Here is a 21,534-nt window from a genome sequence, read left to right on the forward strand (position 1 = left end):
TTGGTAATTCCCTAACCTTTAATCTGGTGCCACCATGAGGTCAACATCTTTAATTTTAGATTCAGGAATAATATATGAAAAATTGATGACATTCCCATTAGCTTCAGCTGTAGTTGTTTGATGCTATTGAGCAAATGTTGGCATGTTGAACAAAGATGAACATGGTAAACATCAGAGGAGGGACCAAGTCATTGTTTTGCAAGTCACAAATAAGTCTTAAGTCTTTGCACTTAAGTTCCAAGTCTTAAACTTTGATTTCAAGTCCTAGACGAGTCATGATAAGGTCTTCACCAAATATAAGGCAATTTTAACAACAAACTAATATTAAACATACAAAAATCTTAAATTCTTTTTAAAACAAGTTTCTTGAAGTTGTTGCATCTTTGTAATTAATGACTTGCACATTTTGCATACTGCAATGTGTTTCTGTTGACCACCGCAGCTTGTGTATGCGAATGAATAAATCCTTAGTAACATTTTTGCCAACTGGCGCTCAGTAACGTAACGTTGGTTCTTCATGGCTCTCTCTTGGAACTTGATTGGATGCTGTTAGACTGGTTTGAACAAAGTGGATCGGGGAAATTCAGTGTTCACTTGCTGGGAAATTAATTGGTTAATGGCACACTTTTAATATACACAATCAGCCAAAACATTAAAACCAGTGGTGGGTGAAGTAAGTAACATTGATCATTTTGTTACAATGCAATGTTCTGCTGGGAAACCTTTGGTCATGGCATTCATGTGGATGCCACTTGACGGCTTCCACACACCTGGACACCGCTGTGGGCTAAGTAACCCCCCCTCACAGCAATGGTACTCCCTAAAGGCAGTGGCCTTTAAAGGCTAAAGGCATCAAACTGGCCTCCAAATTCCCAAGATCCAAATCTGATTGAGCATCCATGGGACATGCTGTTACCCCTGAGGTACCCCTAATCCAAATCCACAGTGGGACCTCCCTGAATTGGACTTGTCTCTAACATGTCGAGGCATGGACACATGACCTTTGGAAGGTGTCCTGTGGTGTCTGGCACCAGGGTGCTGGCTTCCGATCATTTGAGACCTGTCAGTTTTGAGGTGGGGTAACAGTACATCCCAAGATGCTCAATCAGATTGGGATATGGGAGTTTTGGAGGCCAGGTCGATATCTTGAGCTTTTTGTCATGTTCCTCAGGCCATTCCTGAGCAGTTTTTGTGGTGTGGCATGGTGCATTTGTCTGCTGGGTGGCCACTGCCATCAGGGAGTACCCTTGCCGTCCTTAGCCCACAGCGGTGTTTGGGTGGGTGGAAAGAATGCCATGACCAAAGGTCTCCCAGCAGAACACTGCATTGTAACAAAATGATCCATGTTACTCACTTCACCCACCACTGGTTTTAATGTTTTGGCTGATCGGTGTATATATCTTATCTTGGGGGAAAGTTTCAAGTATTTCAAGTCAAAAGGCTCGAGTCTAAAGTCATCCAGTTTGTGACCTGACTCCAAATCGTGATTCAAGTCCTCACCTTTCATTCTGCCTGCTAAACACCAGCATGTTAAAATGCTAAAGTTAGCATTTAGCACAAAGTATCTCTGTATAGCCTCATCGAGCCACCAGTGACTTAAGTCTTATTTCTGTTGCTTTAAATACATCAGCATGAGGAAATGTGATGCCACTGGTGTCATCTCTTTTCCTCTTTTTGAGGCTGAATTAACAAAAGTGCTGAAACTAATGCACTCCTGTGGAAATCTGACCCTAAATATAAATCCCATTTGAACAAACAAGTTGCAGACAATTAAAAAATGATGTACTCAGTTACCTCATCATTCATTTTAAATCATTTCAACTCAAGGTGAAGTGTTCTCCTCATCGTAATAGTGAAAGCAGGGAATGAAGCTGCACTTCTGTTTGCCAAAAACTGTTGAGTTTAACATCCTGACTATTATTTTTTACATTTTACAAATCAAACACAGAGAACAGATTCCAGCCATCATCGTACAAAGGTTCATAGACAGTCATTCACAGGCATCATCATTGTCGAAGTACAGATCTGACAATACACGGAGGTTATGTAAAAAATATTGCTGATGAATAAAGAAGAAATATTCCAGCAGGAGGTCAACTATATACAGCCATTGTGACAATGAAGAAAGCTACAACAGAAAAAAGTACAGAGCAAAATTCTTATGTTGCAGAAGTTAATAAAACCTCAACATGGCAGTGAGGTTAAAACTGTATAGGTGGATATTACTCAACACTGCAGTGGTCTGAAATGTTGTTAGGCAACAGAGTTGGGTACAAAATGTTAAACTTAAATGTGTTAAGGCTATGAACAAAATACACTTGAAGAATAATAAGTAGTCTCCCATACACACAATAACTTATAAGAGAGTATATCACATCCTCAGAGCGACCAGTATGTTGATATTTGGCACACAGACAAGAAGCAGGCTGTTAAATCATCCCAAATATCATCCAAAAGGAAAGCATACAGTACAAAATGTTGATTCTAGGTTGGACTCGTGTTAAGTATGTCATTTAAACAACCATTAAACTGGGAAAAACTTTGACCTTGATGGATTCAGATCATTAAAAGTCATCATAAAGTCACTGCATTTATGTTTCAAGCTCTCCTCTCAAAGTGGTCCCAATGATCTGTAACTGACTGCGACAAACCAAAACTGGACTTACAGTCACATAAAAAGGCTGCTCTGTGAACCTGCAGAAGTAAACAACCAACAAAAGCCCATAAAAAACAGAAACTGCATGACCTAAAACACAGTTCTCACACAACCAGACTGGAATTTAGCATTTTCACTTCAAATAAAGACTCTGGTCATCCACGTCTCTGAGCAACACTAACATGACACCAAGACTCTGTGAATAAAATAAAAAAAGGATAGAGAACATACTGGAAGGAAATGAAAACTAAAGACTGAGGAGGTGAGAGGAAAACTCCCATCAGGCCGATTATAGTATCTTCTTTTTGAGTATGAGCGGTCCCACGTTGTCTCCAGTTAGCTCGTTGTGCTTTAAGTGTGATTTGTCACAAACAGGAAACTAGAACAGGAAACAGCTTAATATTAGCTGATCAACCAGATACAGGAACAATAAACTCCTCCTTATTCTGAATTATTTTTTAAAAATACATAAAATATAATGCAAGTAAGCCAACCATATTCCAATAGAAATAACTGTTGAATCTTAAAGAGGTATAACTCACAGTTTTGGAGCGCCAGCAGCGACAGTAACACACGTTTGCGCTGTTCAGGTCCTCGATGTCTATCTCATTCACCACCTTGGGGTTCTCCTTCTGGATCTTCAGGTTGATCAGGCAGTCTCTCTGCTTCTTCTTCTTAGGCAGGAATGGGCGAATGGTCAGATAGCCCAGCAAAGCCAGGATACCCAGGAGAGGCAGCAACCTGAGCCACTCAGACACTACACACACACACACGTTTGCAAAGATAGGAGAATAAGTGTTAGTGGTTTTCAGTTTCAGAGCAACTGTTTTGTTATCTGAGTCTGATGCTTTCCTTTAGCTTTTCTTAATCAAAGAAGAATATCTGCTATGCCAGCCTTTGTGGCGTTCATATTGTTAGCATTTACCCTCAGTGACGGACGTGCTGCACAGTTGGGAAACAGCTGCACTTGTGCCTAGAGCATCAAGTACACATCATTCCTGTAATTTAAGCTCATTTTGTGTTAAAATGTTACTGTTAAATGCTGGCGTTTTCCACCCTTACTTTAAGTCATCATTTTACAGACATTTAAAGCAGCACTGTTGTCATCTATCTTCGTGAAATGAAGCCACGCTTTGGACCTTCTTGTTTCAAGTTTCCAGCAGCGTACACGCAAGTTTAATGTCACTGTTTTGTAATACAAACTGTGAGAGAAACAAGCTGGCATCATTAAAAGGAATTAATAAGCTCGGGGGCATCCCATCCCTAATAACTGAAAACTGGTATACCCTGCGTAACAAGAATGTAAACTTAAACCAGTGTCAGCCATGGGTTGAAAATGTGTACCCTGAGAGGGGTTAAGGCTGCATGTGCATTACTGGAAGCTCTAAAACCTGACAATTCAATTTGTAGTTGAAGGTTGTCATTGATTAATCAGAAACTATTAGGATTATTGTTTAGGTTAATCATTTTCTAGGCGAAGACTACAGATATTTCCTGGTTGAGGCTCCGCTAATGTGAGGATATGCTGCTTTTCTTTGTCATATATGTGAGTACACTGTCAAATTAGGCTGACAGGGCATGGTGGTACTTAGCATTGTGGGGGGTTGGAACCCAGGGTGGGGGAGCCCTTCTGTGCGGAGTTTGCATGTTCTCCCCGTGTCAGTGTGGGTTTTCTCCAGGTACTCCAGCTTCCTCCCACAGTCCAAAGACATGCAGGTTAATTGGTGACTCTAAATTGCCCGTAGGTGTGAATGGTTGTCTGTCTCTACATGTCAGCCCTGTGATAGTCTGGCGATCTGTCCAGGGTGTACCCCGCCTCTCTCCCAGTGTCAGCTGGGATAGGCTCCATCTTTGTAAGAAACATTTCTTCCATTACTTCCACTGCATCCATGGTTGTGTGCCATCCAGTGAAACAGCTTTATGATTTGTTTCTCTTTATTTTACCGCCATGCATGCAAAGTGCCCAAACCTCATGAGTTTACAAGACACCACACAGTACAGCTGCTGTGGTCCAATATTTCTTTACTTTTTATGTCAAATATACAGGTTAATTTGCAGCTCAGTCTTAAACAAAATACTCTGCCCTCTCTCCCAAACTGTATGTCCTGTATGTCCTCATTAACAGGACAGTAGAACAAAACGTGAACCTTAATCTCAGTTTCACCTTGCTCACACAACAGACAAACAAAGTCTGTCCTCCTCTAGTGTGGCATTAAACCTGCTGGTCTCTAGAGCTGATGGTAATGTTCCTTAACCTCAGTGTGCACACAGGGATCTTTATCTGTTGTTTAAATGATACTTTACACAATATTCTACACTGTAGTTATACCTGATGAGACAATGAGGTTGCAGTTTTCATTTATACCATATCTCAACAGGCTATTTTTCTCTATACATGAGAAACATTTTGCACTGTTTGTTTGTTGCAATAATACACATATTTCCTCATGAAGATACATTATATGAAGTTATTAAATGCTGAAATTGGCCACAGCTTCGACAGTCAATGCTCAAGAAAACATAAGCAGTCGCTAAATGCAGAAAAATCAAATGTGTTCCTGAGACATTAAAACATCCCAGAGATTTAGGTCAAAGTATTTATGTCGACTGCAGATCAATTTTGATAATAAACAGATTCAAGTGAATCACCTTCACACAAACTTCTATTCTGGTCCTCATGCTAGTGAGGTAACGCTCTCATGTGCTGGACCAGCTGCTGGAGGACTCGCTCACCTCTTATCTGCATTTCTGCTCTATTACCGCATCTGATCAACAGCTATCAGGGTGAATGCCACACCGAGCCCAGAAAAGCTCTTTGGGAAAACCCATCATACAGTCCAACATACATGGAGAGGACAGACAGTGAGGATTAACCACAGTTATATAATTCTGCTATTAACTGTGAGTTTGGCTTCTGGAACTTCTCATAATACTCTTATGGCAATTAAAATACTTTGACTAAAAGGATTTCGATGCCTAATGGGACACTGCTAAGCCTTAATCTCTTCAAGGAATTATATTTCACATGTGCTTAATAAATCTTTCATCTTCTAATCTGCGCTGACAGACTCATTTGCTAATTTATGACACAAAACAACTTAAGAAACAGGTTTTAACTCCAAGCGACGTCTCAAATTAAAAGCCAATTACAGCAACTTTCACAAGGCCTATTAATTAGTACTGAATTCCACAATCACTAAAATCTTCTGTCTGCTATGCTGCATCAGTTTTTTTTTACTTTTGTGGCCTTCTCATAGTGGCACTGCTCACATGTTAGCTGTCAATTGTCATACAAGCATTTCTGTAATGCAGAGCCAGCTCAGCTTTTCCCCTTTTGGGGCTATTTTTAGGCTAAATGTGACACTTTCTAAAGGTCTGTGTTGGCTGAAAGGTCAGGTTCAAGTTGTTTATCCGCTTCAAGACGGACTTTCACATTGGCTTTCTGAGCCACTGCTGTACTGAGCTCAGTTCTCCTTCATTTAAACCACCCACTTTGCTTATAAAGACATTTCAGTGTATAGTCTTGTCGTTAAGGTGTGGCAAATTTGGAGAACGTTATCTGCTTCTGTGTTGTCAATTTAACATGATACCAGTAGAGGTTTATCAAGACTCCAGTTTCAAAAGTAGTCCAAGGAGATTTGTGATGTACGGATCATAACCTTTCCTCTTCAAATACTGATTGCGATACAGAGAATCTGCCGACTCCAAGTAAAGATCCAGTGCCAGGGCTCTCTTTTTCCCCCATATTTAAAAGCAGTAGACCTTTACCTCACTGCATCGACACTGGAAGGTGAATGATAGCAAACTCACTTACTTTTACACTAATTACTGCTTTGCAATCTGCTCAGGTGCAGCCAAAAAACACCTGTCTAAGCTCCAAATAGCTCAGAATAAAGCAGCAATGCTCACACTGTCCTGTCCAGTAGGTGTGCAGCACTGAACAGAGAGACTGCATGCCAGTTCTCATGGCTCAAAAAAGAGTTTAGCGTCAGCTTGGCATGCAATCTAATGAGATAAGGAATATCTCTTACAGTAAACAACCATACTCATAAGTCTGTGAGAGACCAACAAAGCCACACCACCAGGAAGTGTCCTGTGGGTTATCTAATAAACCAAAACCCCAAAAAGATGCAGTATGCAGATCTGCAAAGCTACCAAAGGTGATCACTAAAGCACCCAGTAAGCCCATTTTTAAGGAATATTAAACATACATATTAAGAACAACCCCAAGCGTAAACCAAACTAAACAAAAGATGGGATCCAATTTGATATTGATGGTTTTATCATGTGTTATATGTCTTGCTCTGTGTGGCTTTGATGGTTGTGGACCTCAGGCAGAGTAGCTGCTACCTTAATAGCAGCTAACCTGGATCCAAAATAAAGATCAAGAATATTGACACGGATTAAAAACGGTATCTGTGGATTGGTTATGTCATGGCTGATATTTAATCCACGTTCTAAGGTCCACATTGGCGCAGATACCAATCCAACACTCTGGATCGATACAGAGGCAGCAGCCATGTAATTTGTGTAATGTATTCAAAATAATTAAAAAATAATCCATCTGGAACTTCCCTACTGCAGCGGGAAAGAGACTTTCAAAGTTTGCCATGCTTTTTTTTTTTTTTTTTTATCATAGGCTACCTTTAATTACTAATTTGGTCTGTAAAACACCAGAAAACAGCCCAAACCTAAAGTGACATGCCATGTTTTGCCTGACCACATGTCCTAAAGCCAAAGAAATTAAATTTACTTTAATGTAAGATAAGAAAGGGCAGCAAATTCTCACATTAGAGAAGCTACAGCCATTAAATGTTTGGCAGTTTTCTTAATTTGCTGGGGGTCGTGGGAATTTGGGGGGGGCTCACAGACCTGCAGAGGCTGTGAAAGTGGTCTGTGTTATGAGATTGTGGGACCACCTGTCATGCCTGTGCATCCCTTCATGGTATGAGCTGGTTACATTTTGTGCTGGAGGCAAACATGGCATCACATATCAATTGTGAGGATTAGCAGGATATCACTTTCCACAGCAGAGGACAGGTTGCAACTCTAAAAGATGCAGATACTAAACTGCATCAGCGTTCAAACACACTGTAGAGAGTACTGCTGTATAACTTAAGGTCATTATTGAGTTTATGTTGCTTAACAACAATTAATAAAACTATGATAAAGAGTTTTAAGGGAGCCAAGCTGCACCTGAGTACATTACACATGCTTTGTAGGACACCTTAAACAGCTACACTACAATGACTGGCTCTTAGCTCACAGGTTAGCTAAAGTAAAGAGCTCCATGCTGCTGTAAAGTGTCACCGATGAGTTAAGGAGTCATCTTCACTTGACAGTCACAAGTTGAACACAGCTGCAGTTAACTTACCTGTTAACCTCGCGAACCCGCCGATGGTCTCCGGAAGCGGGAGCCTCTTGAGGTAGGCTGGAAGCTGGACTTTAATTATCCTTGAAATAGTTTCTAAAACCATCTTGAATTGCTCAAAGTGGCAGGTTTTGTGTTTGACTAGGTTAGTTCCTGGGGCTCGTTTGTGTCATTGCGTTCATTTCTCAGCGCAGCTCGTCGCCGGTACGTAAACTCTCACCGTGGAAACGCGGAAACAACCGGAAAAATGCGTCGACGCGTTCATGAATACACGTAACGACGAGCTGTGACGGCGGAGTGTGGGGCCAATCAGCGTCGGAGGAGTTGGTGGCTTCTGATTGGACAAGATGAATTGGTGGAGTCTACTTCAAGTCCGCCTCGGAAAATAGCGATTTTTTTCCTCTTCTTTATTGAGCCGAGCAATTACAAACAAACCGGTAACCTCTGTTTAAAATTGAGCTAAGAAAAATAAACCACTTACGAAATGAAAAAAAATCAAACAATAAAGGAAATTATTTAAACATAACATATATACAAATAACACAAAGGAAAAAGAATAAAAAAACAAGGCTATCTGAAATTAATTTAAAAATATCTATTGATAAAAACAGTTAAAGAGCTTTCTTGTCTTTAACAAATTTCACTGACTTACCAAGAGTTTTAACTCATTCTTCCAGTGGTTCAGACAGGGTTTAGTCTTTACACTAAATTTGATTGTTCCCGCAGTCAATCTTTTAAAGACCTAAATAAGGGTACAGTTTTCCTCTTCTGCTAAGACATGCTTAATCAAACTGGTATCGATTTGATCTTCATCACCTTCTCAGCAAATAAAAGCAGAAGTACTCTCTTACACATGTGTTAACACTTTGTCATTGGTTTCACACATTTTTTTCACATCCCTTTTCAAAACAGTTAACACAGACCTCACAGTCCGACCCAAAACTCTGTTGGATTAACTGTTTTTAAACAAAAGGAAAGTGTAGGCCAAAGGTAGGGAAGAGCAGGGCACAACCTAACACATTTTAGTTTGGGCTGAATGTTATTAAGACTGTTTCTAGAGCTTACCTTTCCTCTACAGCTGCACTGAGAAGTGGTGGAAGTGAGGTGTTTCAACGTACCCCATGGGTGGGGTTCATTGTAACAGGCAGAGGTGTCACCGGAAAAGTCTGTTCAACACAATTAGTTCAATATAGTTCTATCTATATACTAAATGTCTCCATCTACATCAGGGGAAGGATAGGTATCCATCCATCTGTTCAGTCTATCATCGATATTAAATGGTTGGACCGTTGTAACACTGCGTCACAACTAACCCTGCTGTGTGGAAGTTTTATCAAGCCTAGCTAACACTTGCTGGGAGTTGGTTACATAGTTCAAAACAGTGCTGTGTTTTAGGCAACAAGACAGTTGTTAAGATGATATAAAGTTGGATTCAGTGACTCACACAGACTGCTCAGTAATGGAAAAACAAGTATGACAAAGAAATTTACTTATGTTGGCTGAAAACACTCTGTTACTGAAACATGTCCAGTCTCTGTGGAATTTTGCAAGTCACCGTTTGGTGGTATTGTGGTCAACTGGCCCGAAGCAAGAAAGGATCCACCCTGTGTGACCACATAAGAAGTCCATGTTACAATTTACCCTGCGTCAGGTTGTGCCCCGCACTCCCCTACATATTTGTCTCATAAAAATAGCGTCAGCGTGGAACCTTATGTGAAGTATAATTTAAACAAAAGACAAGGATCCCTGTGTGCACAGTTGCACTCAGGAACATTACAGTTAGCCTTAGAGACTGGAAGGTTTAATGCCACCCCAGAGGAGGACAGAATTTGTTTGAAAAATTTGAGTTGTGTTTCAGAAGTGAAACGTTTCTTGTGGCTGAATTTCTTTGAGGCAGAGAGTATTTTCTTTCAGGACTGAGCTGTAAAATAACACGTTTACTGCAGCGTCATTGTCTTGTAAACCCGTGAGGGTTGGACACATGTAAGTGTGCATGACACAAAATAAAAGAAAATCTATCAAAATCATTCATAAGGAGAGGAGGAGGCAACTGCACAGGGAAACTGAGTGAGTATTCAGCATTTTGTAGTTTGAAAAGTATGGAAACAAGACTAGGTAAAACCTAATATATGGCTGTTGCGGTCCAGCCAAAAAAAAGTGACATGGAAAAATCTGATCCAGTACAAAAAGAAAATGTTTCGTAGTGTTCCTGGTTTGGATGCCATTCTTTATTGGTTCCTTGGTGTAAAAAGAAGGCAGTACAAAAGCTGTACCATAATGAATGTCTGAATTTGTCTAGTCCAGTGGATCCCAACTGGTGGGTCCCGGTCCAAAAGTGGATCAAAGTCCATTCTGAATGGACCACAAGTGACTCGCAAATGTGTCAAGTTTGTAAAAAGCACATTTTATTTTGAAGTACAGTCAATTTCCGGCACAGAGCTTTTAAACTGAAGTGCATTCCCAGCTGTAGAGTGACTAACTGACAGACAGCTACTTGACAGAGACAGCAAACTAGCTCATTGACATGGCCAAGCTCAAGTATGACGCTAAATATATTCAACTGTTTGGACCTTGAACTGATGATTAAGGAGGAATCTGGACCCCGTGGCGGGACCAGTTGGGAGTCACTGGTCTAGTCTAGGTGCTTACTGTGGGTCTCACATGTCAGAAACAAATGATGAGCACAAAAAGACCTGCACACAAGAATAAAATAATGACAGTATTTTAATTGGGTATCTCACAAAGTGTAGAATGATCGTAATGATTGATTGAAAGAATATAGTTATTTGACCACAAGTTGTGTTGACTGGCGTTAAGATGATGTTTTGTTGTATGTTTTTAAAGCTTTGTGAGTGTCTGAGCATTTTGCAAACACAGTGTTTCATCATGTGTGTGAACTGTTTTGAGAATGTAACTTCTTAAGGGACAAATGTTCAAGCAAATGAGACAAACTGTAAGTAAGTCAAGTACACTATGACAAAAGCAGTTTGTGACATTGGATATAATAGATTAATAGAATAAAGTTAATTGACAAAATGAGAAATGTGTAAAACATTATGAGCTATATATCATTAAATTTATTTAGCTGACACTTTTATCCAAAGTGACTCACACTAGGTGCATTCAACCATAAACCTTTGGTCCTTTAACCATTAACTGTTAAATGGGCCTGCCTGCTCTCCATATTTCAAAGTCACCTTTCTGCAGTCTTTTGATCACTGGTCCATATTAATGGGTTTAATGGTTTCACTTCACAGGGTTTTTCCATCTGGTTACAACCTCAGCCATAATTGGGTCATGCTTCAACCAGGTTATGGTCCATTTTGGTCTGGGGACTGTGAGAAAATATAACACATGTTTAGAGAAATATAATGATGCAACATTTTCAGTAATATAAACACAGGTATTATCATTTTGAGTCTCTTTCATCACAGTGAACAAATGACATTTTGTCACTTTTGTTTTTCTATATTCATGATATTTTAACTTGTTACTGTCTGTCTTAACACTGGCACTAAGTATACACAAAATACACAATATAAATGTTGTTTTTCTCATTATTTGTACGTTCAACAAAATATGAGCTGTTTGGAAATGACAGTCAGTAAACATATTCTTGATTTAACAAAAAAATGACCTCAATTTCTTCTTATTTCAGTTCCCTCTGTGGAGCTAACGGTCCTGTGGCCATGTGCTTTCCTGTCACATGACTATTGCTGTGCTCACCAAGTAAACAAACTTAAAAAAAAAAAAAAACTCCCTGAATGTACATATTGTATAAATTAGTGGACATGACAGTAAATCCAAAGGGACAGGTGTTCTTTTTATGAAAAAAAAACAAAAAAAAACAAATATATCTTACAACACATACATTTCATTAAAACTGGTGTTTATACCAATCAGCCAAAACATTAAAACCAGTTGTGGGTAAAGTAAATAACATTGGTAATTTTGTTACAATGCAATGTTCTGCTGGGAGACCTTTGGTCATGCTATTCATGTGGATGCCACTTGACGCCCTCAACCCACCCAAACACTGTTGCAGACCAAGTCCACCACCTCACGGTACTCCCTGATGGCAGTGCCCCCCCCAGCAGAAAATGCACCATGCCACACCACAAAACCTACTAAGGATTGGCCCAAGATCAACAAAAAGCTCAAGGTATCAACCTGGCCTCCAGATCTCCCACACCCCAGTCTGACTGAGCATCTTGGGAAGTACTGCTACCCCACCTCACGACTGACAGGTCTCACATGATCTGAAGCCAGCACCCTGATGCCAGACACCACAGGACACCTTCCAAAGGTCATGTGTCCATGCCTCGACAGGGCAGAGACAAGTCCGATCCAGGGAGGCCCCACTGTGGATTTGGGGTACCTACAGGTATGAGGTACCAGACGTCCTATGGATGCTCGATCCGATTGGAATCTGGGGCCTTTGGAGGCCAAGTTGATGCATTCAGCGCTTTGTCACGTTCCTTGGGTCATTCCTGAGCAGTTTCTGCAGTGTAGCATGGTGCATTATCCTGCTGGGGATCAGGGAGTGCTGCAGCCATGAGGAGAGGTTCTGTAGATGTGTTCAGGTGGGTCGAGCACATGGCTGACTGGTGTATGTGTCATTTGTATTTAAAGTTAATATTAGATCAATATTAAATTCAAAATCAAGTAGGTTTAAATGTTGTAATCTCACCCAGGGACAAGGGAGATATAACAAAAACCACATATTAAAGGCCACTTCTTATATAATTCATTCATTTTTTATTTGTTCATGTCCATATGCAGCAATCAAAGTCACAAATATTCTGATACACATTCCATGACCAAACAGGAGCAGGGAGAAGAAAACAATCTTATTTTACCTGCCCCTCTCTCAAAACACAAATATCATAAGAAATAGATGGTCTGTCAGTTACAGTTAATAACCAATACCTACATTTACTTCAGAAAGAAACATAAATAAATAAATAACCAGAAGAATCCTAAACCATACACAATGTCCCTGTTATCAAGGGAACAGGTCTACATGACAGCGTCGTATAGTCCGGTTGTTCTTTTCTTTATACATTTTCTTAAACTGAAAACTATTTACACAACCCCTTAAATCATTTAGAATTATATAGACATGTGTTTTAATGTAGTCTGTGCATACTGGTGCTTAAAGTGAAATTTTCCTCTATGCTCGTCAACCTCTGGAATAAAACACAAATAACTTTTGCAAATGTTCTTGTCACACTCTGCAATTTGCTCTATACATAATTAACAGTGTCCATAAATCAGCTGTTGGTCTGTTGGTGTGTTCTCTTGGATCTACTTTATGAATAATTCTGATAATGACTGATCTATCATTATATTTGTGCTACCTATGCTCCCTTTGGTGTCATGTAAGAGTCACAAAAATAGAAAATGAGAGATGTATTTTCTTGTTTCTGACAGGGACACAAAACCATGATAGCTGAAGAACCACCCACAACATATTTGGGGTTATACTGTAACAATATATTGTGACACTAATTCACCACACATGAATAATTTATGAAATAAGATGCCCTCAAGGTGTTTCTGTGCAATTCCACTTTACTGCAGTTATGGTGAAGAGTCAAAATTCCTGTTAAAACTGCATTCTAAAGAAACTTGGCTTCATTATGTGCTCCTGCTAATTACATGTTATTATGCAAACAGGTTACTGGTGAGTGGTGTGAGAAAGTCTGCAACACAACACTTATCTTTGCTTCAGATCAAACTAGATAATGAAAAAGAAACTCAGTGTAATCCCACTTTACAGCCTCCTGGAACAAGGTGACAGACGATGAATGCAGATGAGGAGGTGGTATAGAAAACCAGCCAAGATTTGGACTCAAGGACCCGGAGCTGGGACACCGTGAATTTAATCGACCTCAACGGATTAAAAACCATTTCTCTCACGGGTTTGAAGCAGGGGCCTGAGATTCTTCACAAAAATACTCCCATGTTTTATCTTTGCTGTTAATTAATTGACCAAATATGTGTTAGCAAAATGTGGCATGGTGCCTTTAACAGTAAATTATTTAGGTTTCAATACCTAAACATGTAATATATGATGTTGAAGGTCGTCCATGTCTGACCAAAGCAATGCATTGTATTCTAAAAGTATCTGTAGAAGTTGAATCAACATAAAAGGTACTGTCAGATACACTGATTAAAGTAAAAATATATATTATTTCCCAGAAATGGAAGATTAAAATCTCACAGAATTATGCTAATTCAAAGCTCAAGTACCTAAAAATGATCCTATGTACAGTAAGTTACATTATCAAGCACTGACTAATCATTGTTATCACACACATAACATGGTCGACTAAAGTCCTGGCAAAATCCAGAGAATCCTGTTCTCCTGTAAAACTCATAATCATCACGTTATAACTGGCTCAAACGACAAATTAACAAAGTGGCAGTGACTGTTCAGTATATGCTACCCACGTACTGCTCAAATACAAAAGCGCCAACCTCTCATGTTGTGTCCAAATAATCATGTATAATGTTTCATTTTATCTCTGAGGTAGTAGTTTCTTATATCCATGAAAACGTGGTGGATACTGTCGTAGACATTTGGAAAATAAATCTTGCTCAGTGAACTGGATTTTGAAGAGTTCAGAAATGTAGAAGTGGGGTGGTGCAGTTTGGAGCAAAGTCACCATGAAACTACTTATTAAAAAGGATTTTATGAGCGTTACTTGCATTAACTTGTTACATTGCATCCACTTTTCATACTGTCTGATGTGATTTGTGGCGTTGTAGTGTGGTTATTATTGTTTAGTGAAATGTTGTGTTGTATTTCTGTTTTGTTTATCAGTATTTACGTGAAAAAGCTCATGTCCTGGGACCAGTGGTGTAAGGTAGTTACAACGGGCCCCAGTGCACACTATTATGACACGCCCTAGTTCATGATAGTTACTAGTCAGGCACCTAAACTCACTATCGTATAATCTTATTCATTCATTCATTTTCCGTAACCCCTTATCCTGTTAGGGGTCGCGGGGGAGCTGGAGCCTATCCCAGCTGACATTGGGTGAGAGGCAGGGTGCACCATGGACAGGTCACCAGACTATCACAGGGCTGACACATAGAGACAGACAACCATTCACACTCACATTCACACCTATGGGCAAGTCGGACTCACCAGTCAAGCTAATTTGCAAGTTTTAGACTGTGGGAGGAAGCTGGAGTACCCGGAGGAAACCCACGCTGACACAGGGAGAACATGTAGACTCCACACAGAAGGGCTCCCCCACCCTGGGTTCAAGCCAGGAACTCTCTTGCTGTGAGGCTACAATGCTGATCACTGCACCACCGTGCTGCTGTATACTCTTATGGTCTCGTCACATGATCAGAGACTTGACACTGGATAATACCAACACACAAAATACCCAGAAATCATCACTGCATATATGTATATATGACAAATATACCAAGGTTTTTTATCGTTTATGCAGAATAAGCACATAGTTACATATTGTGTGATGCATTGCAACTGACTATTTTACAAAATAAATAAATAAAGGAAGGAAGAAACCCATGATGGATATGGTGTTCCCTTTTCAATGTCATATATAGTAAATGGCACCATTTTTAAATTGATGTTAGTTCTTCTTTGATCACAGGCATATTTCTAAGGTGGTGATTTGAATGGTCCCATTTTCCGCCCAATATAATGATGGAGGTCCCATTCTCTCTTTGGGCCCCCTCACTCCATGGGCCCCAGTGCAATCAGCCTGCCTGCACTGTCTATATTTACACCCCTGCCTGAAACGCAGCACAAATTCCAGCTTTTGTTTTTCTGATAATAAAGTGAAATCTTCCCTGATCATATCTTATCTTATTTTGATTAAACAAAATAAATTCTAGGTTATGACAACTATCACCTTTGAACCCAAAACAGGTTGCCTTTCTTTCTTTCTTTTTTGAGAATATCTTTAAATGAACGAATATGTCTCAGTATATTTCATTAAAAGTTACAGTATGCAGTTTAAAACTTTGTTAAAAGCTAGTTAGTGGACCTTTTAATTCAAAATAACTCAAAGATTAAGAATAAACTTATTTTATTTTTAGCTAAGGTCAATCAGGGTAACACATGTTGGGTGACACGTTAAAATTATCCTTGTGGTTGATGCGCCCACTAGTGCCGGTGGCTGGTAAGGTTTCTGTCACGAACTCGATATAGAACTACACTACCCAGAATGCATTGCGAACTGAAGCAGTCTACTCTTTTCGCCTGGATATTTTTAAAATTTCGGTATCTATTTTATGTACTGTGTTAACAGCTAATTAATAAATAACAACAGACAGGTAGCAATAAATATGGACTTTATAATGAGAAATAACGTGTTTTTAATCTTATTTAAAAATCCATATTTGACGGGGATATTTGTAGACAGCTAAGGTCCGTGTGTCAGGTCCTCAGCCTCCGGTGTCATTGGTGAATGACCGAAGATGTCTCACAGCAGGTTGTTTGCCAGGCTGCTTTGTAAGTATTTTTTAATAAATTCCAGTTTTAATCACTTGAAATGTTTGTCAGTTTAGTCTCTGTAACGGACGTTTACTTTTTGGCTCTGTGCTGTACATTAGCCGAGCTTCGCAGGCTCTCACAGTCTTGCCCTGGCTAGCAAAACTACCCTTGTTTGGCTGTCAGTTAGCTTCCAGGCTAGTTAGCCACATTAGCATTCCAAACGTCTGTATGTTGTGATAACGCTCCGGCAGTTAGCCTGCCAGCTAACTAGCTAGCTTTTGGCTAACGGCTAATTGGAATCTGACTTTAACCCCCTGCCTGCCTCCTCCCAGGGCAGAGCATGTATCGATCAGTGACCTTGCTTTCCCTCTTTACTGAGAGTAGTGTACAGATTAACCCTGCAGTGGTTGTTTTGTTGCAACAGTTCATGTTGTTTGTCACCCAGTAAGGATTGGTAGCAGCTAAATTAGCTGCTCGGTCAGTGTGTCTGCAGCATGCATGCTTAACCTTACAGCTCTATGTGTCTCTTAGATATCTCAAGTTGCTTTAGACGATTCATTGGCAACAAATTAGCTTGCTTGATCAATTAGACTTGTAGTTTTGAAGTGCTTTATAGCTTTGTTCTCAAGGAGGCAGCTGAACTTTGCACAATGTCAATGATAACTTGTCTCTGACAGCAGAGCAAAGTTCAGTCAGAGACAGTGAGTGCTGCTAGTTAACCTTAACCTAGTCAGATCACCTGTTTTTATTGCTCAGAGTAAAACAAAAAGGTGTTACTTTGTCAAATCTTTGTATAAAGTCTAGTCACAAGCTTCAGGACCATTCAGAGGCTCACTGGCAGACATCTGGTTTTCTTAGTTTTGTTCTGTTTTTGCTTTATTTTACCCTTTGTTTTGTCACTAACAGGCATCTTGTGTTTGATGCCTTATTGTAGTGTTGAACCTGTTTGTTAGTGGGAAGCCTATTAACCCAGTGAATTAAATTAATGAGCTTAATGTTGCAGCACATCTGTGTATCAGACTAATGCACTGAGAAGAGGCGATCAGTTGTCGAGGTCACAGTGTCATATTACCTGTTCATGGAGTAAAATCTAAATTCAGTCCTGTTCAATATAAGTCTAATGCTGCAGTTTTCAATTAGTGGTGAATAGAGTAGTTTAGAAATGTCAGAAAGTAGTAATAAAAGGACAACATAAGTTCCCAGCACCCTGGATGACGTTAGAGATGGTGAACCAACAAATGTGCAGCGTTTTTGCTTAATAAATTACTTAAATAAGTAATTGACTATCAAAAATGTCATTATTTATTTCTTGATTGAGAGATGGATCATCAAATAAGTTATGTATGTATATAATTTTTGTTGTTGTAAGCAACTACATGGTAATTACAGCTTTATATGCAATGAAGCTCTATACTGTAAACTTTAAATTTACTTGTTTTTAATTGTTTATGTAGTTATGTGCTAACTGAAGTAAAAAAAAAAGTGCATTGTTAGGACAATATTTGCTCCCATTTGAATGTGAACAGTAAACATACATGCAGATAAACAAAATGCAAGTTATACAAAGGGAAACAGCTATGCTTTAACACCCATGAAACCATTTTAAACATACAGTTGAAACATCTGTCTAACCAGTCGCTATGTTTGTCGTAGCTCCAGGTGAGGGTTTGTATTAGTTGTGTTTGTGTTGTTTTTACCTGTAGGGTAAATTTGGTGTAGAACAACTGTAGTGTTTGTCTTATCTGTTGTCTCACAGTAGATTAAACGTTGTCAGAGTCATCTTACTTGCACTTTGACCTGTATTGCTACTTACTACACTGTGTATTGACCTCTAATTTGAAAGCCGCTGTTTGAAACTGAGTCGATAAAAGTTGTGTGACTGAACTGAACCATGCAGTAATGGTTGAGAGGGCTGGAGAGACAAAACAAAAAGCTGAAAGAATGTTAATAATTCAGGGCATGGTGATAATTCTCTGAGTTTGTCTGAATATTCCACTTTCAAAATAAGGTCTTGAATGTAAGCAGTTAGTCTGCAACTTTGGCTTAGAGTATACAAAATGTTCTGGTAGTATCCTTAAGATTGATAGCATTATCTTACATTTTCTTTCAGTAGTTGACACTGTAACAACTCAACAGCATAAGCAACCATCTCTAATTAAAAAATATTGATAGCACATTTTGGAAAACTGAGGTGCAGTAAAAGTCATCTGTCAGGTCTGAATAAAAGCTGAAATTGTTGCTCAGCAACAATAAAAGATTATTGCAGGAGCAAAGACAATGTTGCCAAAACACTGCAAGTCTTATGGCTCAGAAGAGAAGTCAATAGACACTTCTTATTTCAACCTTTCATTGTTCACTCTGAGAAGAATGAGGCTTGCCATTGTTGGAAAAAAAAATACTTTGAGTTCTTTTTGCACGTCCAGAACATTATTAATGACAGTTTATCTTTATGTATTTGGGCACCTTAATGCAAGAAAGAAAAAGCTAAAAGCTAAGATTTTGATGATGGTTATAGACACTTGTGTTATATGGTTATTAACCCCTTTGTCTTTTCCCATTCAGTGCAGCAGACTGGAGTCAGACACTGTTATACAGGATCAAGAAAGAACCTGTACATCAACAAGGACACGAAGGTCATCTGCCAAGGTTTCACAGGGAAGCAGGTCTGTACTGACGACTTGTTACCATCAGCACATTTTTTTTTATATTATTGCTTCACATCAGATTGGTTTACTGTAATCCTGTTGTGAAATTCCAGTTTTTCCTTACACACACACACCAACACACAAATCCTCATTCTTTGTGTCGAAGCCTTCCTGTATGATTAAGAACGCCAAAGAGGAGAGATTATAAAAGTGTATTATGTATCACTTTTTAATATTTACACAATTGGTTTTCACCTTGGTGGACCTGTTATATTTACTAAATTGTATAAATTATGTCAGTTTAACTCAGGTTTATTCATATAGCCCAAAATCACATGAACAATGTACAGCACTCTCTATCCCTAGACCTTCAGTTAAGATAAGGAAAAACTCCTCTGCGGCATCAGGAAGAGCAACAAAATTAAACATTGTAATATTTTACTAACTTTTAAGTATAGAGTGGTGCAGGGGTGATGCTTTTTGTAGGCCAACCCAGAATTTAGCATCATCTTGGACTCCCTCGACAAAAAGCCAGTGTGATTTTTTTTTTTCCATTGCACTTTGGATTATTGTAGAAAATAAGCTCTGTGGCAAAACTTTATGATACTTACACGTTTTGTTCAGCAAGATCATCCTGACAAATGACCACTTTTATGATTTCTGAAGCATAAATACAGTTGCCAGAAACACTTCACTTCACCAGGGTCGCATAACTTCAACATTGCCACAGCAACAAGGCTGTAAAAGTAGTGTTCAGTGGGATGACATTTAATGTCCCTGACATTCTCTGTAGTCTAATTTAGCCTCTTAGCAACCGTCTTGTTAAAGCCTTAAAATTCACAAGTTGACTTTTCTTTAACTGTTGTTTTTCTTCTATTATGTGAGCAGGGTTCTGAATAAAACACATTACATATTTGTGTGTTACATAATCATTGTTTCTTCAAGAAATTTAATTTTATGACTTGATCCTGGTTGAGTTACTCATCCACAAGTACAGTGCAGTCATATACAGCTGTCATCACTTAGAATTTATTGACTTATTTTATGTCGTAGAGCAAAACGTAAAAACTCTTACGCTTATGTTAACAACAGACCTTATTTTAGGCATTAACCAAAAACTCATTAAAAAAAAAATTTAAAAAAAAACAAAACACTGACACTGATATGAGGGAATCAGAAGTGCAACGATGATAACTCATTTCTGGATTTTAACCCTTTGTGGTACCTTTAAATTTCACCTTAAAAACTGTTAACCTTGCCTTGCCTGCGTCATTTTTTTTTCCAGCACAACCTCACCTGTGTGACTTTACAGTTATTTTTTATTTTGACATACTGTATTAACACATTGGACCTAAACTCTCACAAAAAACACCACCAGTAATAAAGGGGGTGTCATGTTTTTTCTTGCTACTTTCCTTAGAATAGCCCCTTTTTACTGTTTCTTCCTGCACCAAAAGCGCACCAAACATGACGAAAATATTCAGGACAAAACATGGCGTAAATTATTTATCCTAAGTGTGGTTTACTTGGCCTATCAACACAATTTAAAACTGGTATATATTTTTTTTTCAGCAAGGCTGCGTCTTGCTGCTACATCATCTTAAATCAGTCATGTGATTTGGATGCAACGGCACATCCATCAACTCCAGAGGGTTAATAGTAGTAATGATAATAATAATATTAATAATAATAATAATTATAATAATAATAATGACTTTTTTTTAATTGCGGTTTTCGGAAACAAGTTTACAAAGTGCTTTACAGACATAAAAACAAAATACAAAGCGCAGTTAGAAGACTGAAACTAAAAACAGAAAGGAATAATAGAGACAATGAATAAAAATTAGAGGATAAGCAAATTAATGAAAGCATGAAATAAACAATCAAAGAAACACACACACCCACTAAGAAAACAAAATTCTATACAAAAGCCAGTTTATAAAAATGAGTTCAAGACTCTTCGTGAACCACTCTATAATTCAAGAATTCCTAAAAAGTTTTGAAGAGTTTGTAATAAAGTCAAGATTTGTTTTTCTTTCATTTTCTTCACGTGTGTAGCGTTATTCGTGATAATATTCATGGTGTGTAAATGCTGAATCTTGTCCTTAGATCAGGTGATACTGTCGTTGTGTAATTGTTGCGAGAGTTGTGTCTTTCCCTTTAAGGTTTGTTCCTGTTTTTATTTGAGCTGGTTTTGGAGAAACTGATTTTCACTTTAACTTTCGTTGTTTCCCCCTGTGACTACCCTTAGTCATTGTTTCAGTCAATGATAACATATTTGTGTTGCAGATTGTTGATCCTTCCGGTTATTTTTCAAGAGCACCAAAAAAGCTCAGATGATTCACTTTGAACCGTGTCGAGTCAAGGGGAATAAAAAAAA

At 38.8% G+C, this 21,534-nt stretch overlaps 2 protein-coding genes across 2 annotated transcripts in view; one reads left to right on the forward strand and one right to left on the reverse strand.

Moving 5' to 3' along the window:
- Positions 1-1,790: 1,790 nt before the first annotated feature.
- cisd2 (CDGSH iron sulfur domain 2) lies at positions 1,791-8,270 on the reverse strand. Its single transcript, XM_033624102.1, has 3 exons — positions 8,031-8,270; positions 3,199-3,413; positions 1,791-3,035 (listed from the first exon to the last, which is right to left on the reverse strand). Exons 1-3 carry the CDS (start codon positions 8,131-8,133, stop codon positions 2,946-2,948), a joined length of 408 nt encoding a protein of 135 aa, XP_033479993.1. The 5' UTR covers positions 8,134-8,270; the 3' UTR covers positions 1,791-2,945.
- Positions 8,271-16,409: 8,139 nt separating this feature from the next.
- suclg1 (succinate-CoA ligase GDP/ADP-forming subunit alph) overlaps positions 16,410-21,534 on the forward strand; it is a 32,671-nt gene continuing 27,546 nt past the window's right edge. The window contains exons 1-2 of the mRNA XM_033625269.2: positions 16,410-16,527; positions 19,072-19,172. Of these exons, the coding sequence (XP_033481160.1) occupies positions 16,494-16,527; positions 19,072-19,172 (135 nt within the window). The 5' untranslated portion in view covers positions 16,410-16,493. The remainder of the gene's footprint in view (positions 16,528-19,071; positions 19,173-21,534) is intronic.

Source organism: Epinephelus lanceolatus, chromosome 3 (assembly GCF_041903045.1).
Source record: "Epinephelus lanceolatus isolate andai-2023 chromosome 3, ASM4190304v1, whole genome shotgun sequence".
Classification (NCBI taxonomy): Eukaryota; Metazoa; Chordata; class Actinopteri; order Perciformes; family Serranidae; genus Epinephelus; species Epinephelus lanceolatus.

Coding starts and splice junctions, on each gene's coding strand:
- cisd2 (XM_033624102.1), bottom strand. CDS start 8,133: ATGGTTTTAGAAACTATTTCAAGGATAATTAAAGTCCAGCTTCCAGCC. Junction 3,414..8,030: donor CGGGTTCGCGAGGTTAACAG/GTAAGTTAACTG, acceptor GTGTGTGTGTAG/TGTCTGAGTGGCTCAGGTTG. Junction 3,036..3,198: donor GCTGCTGGCGCTCCAAAACT/GTGAGTTATACC, acceptor TTCCTGTTCTAG/TTTCCTGTTTGTGACAAATC.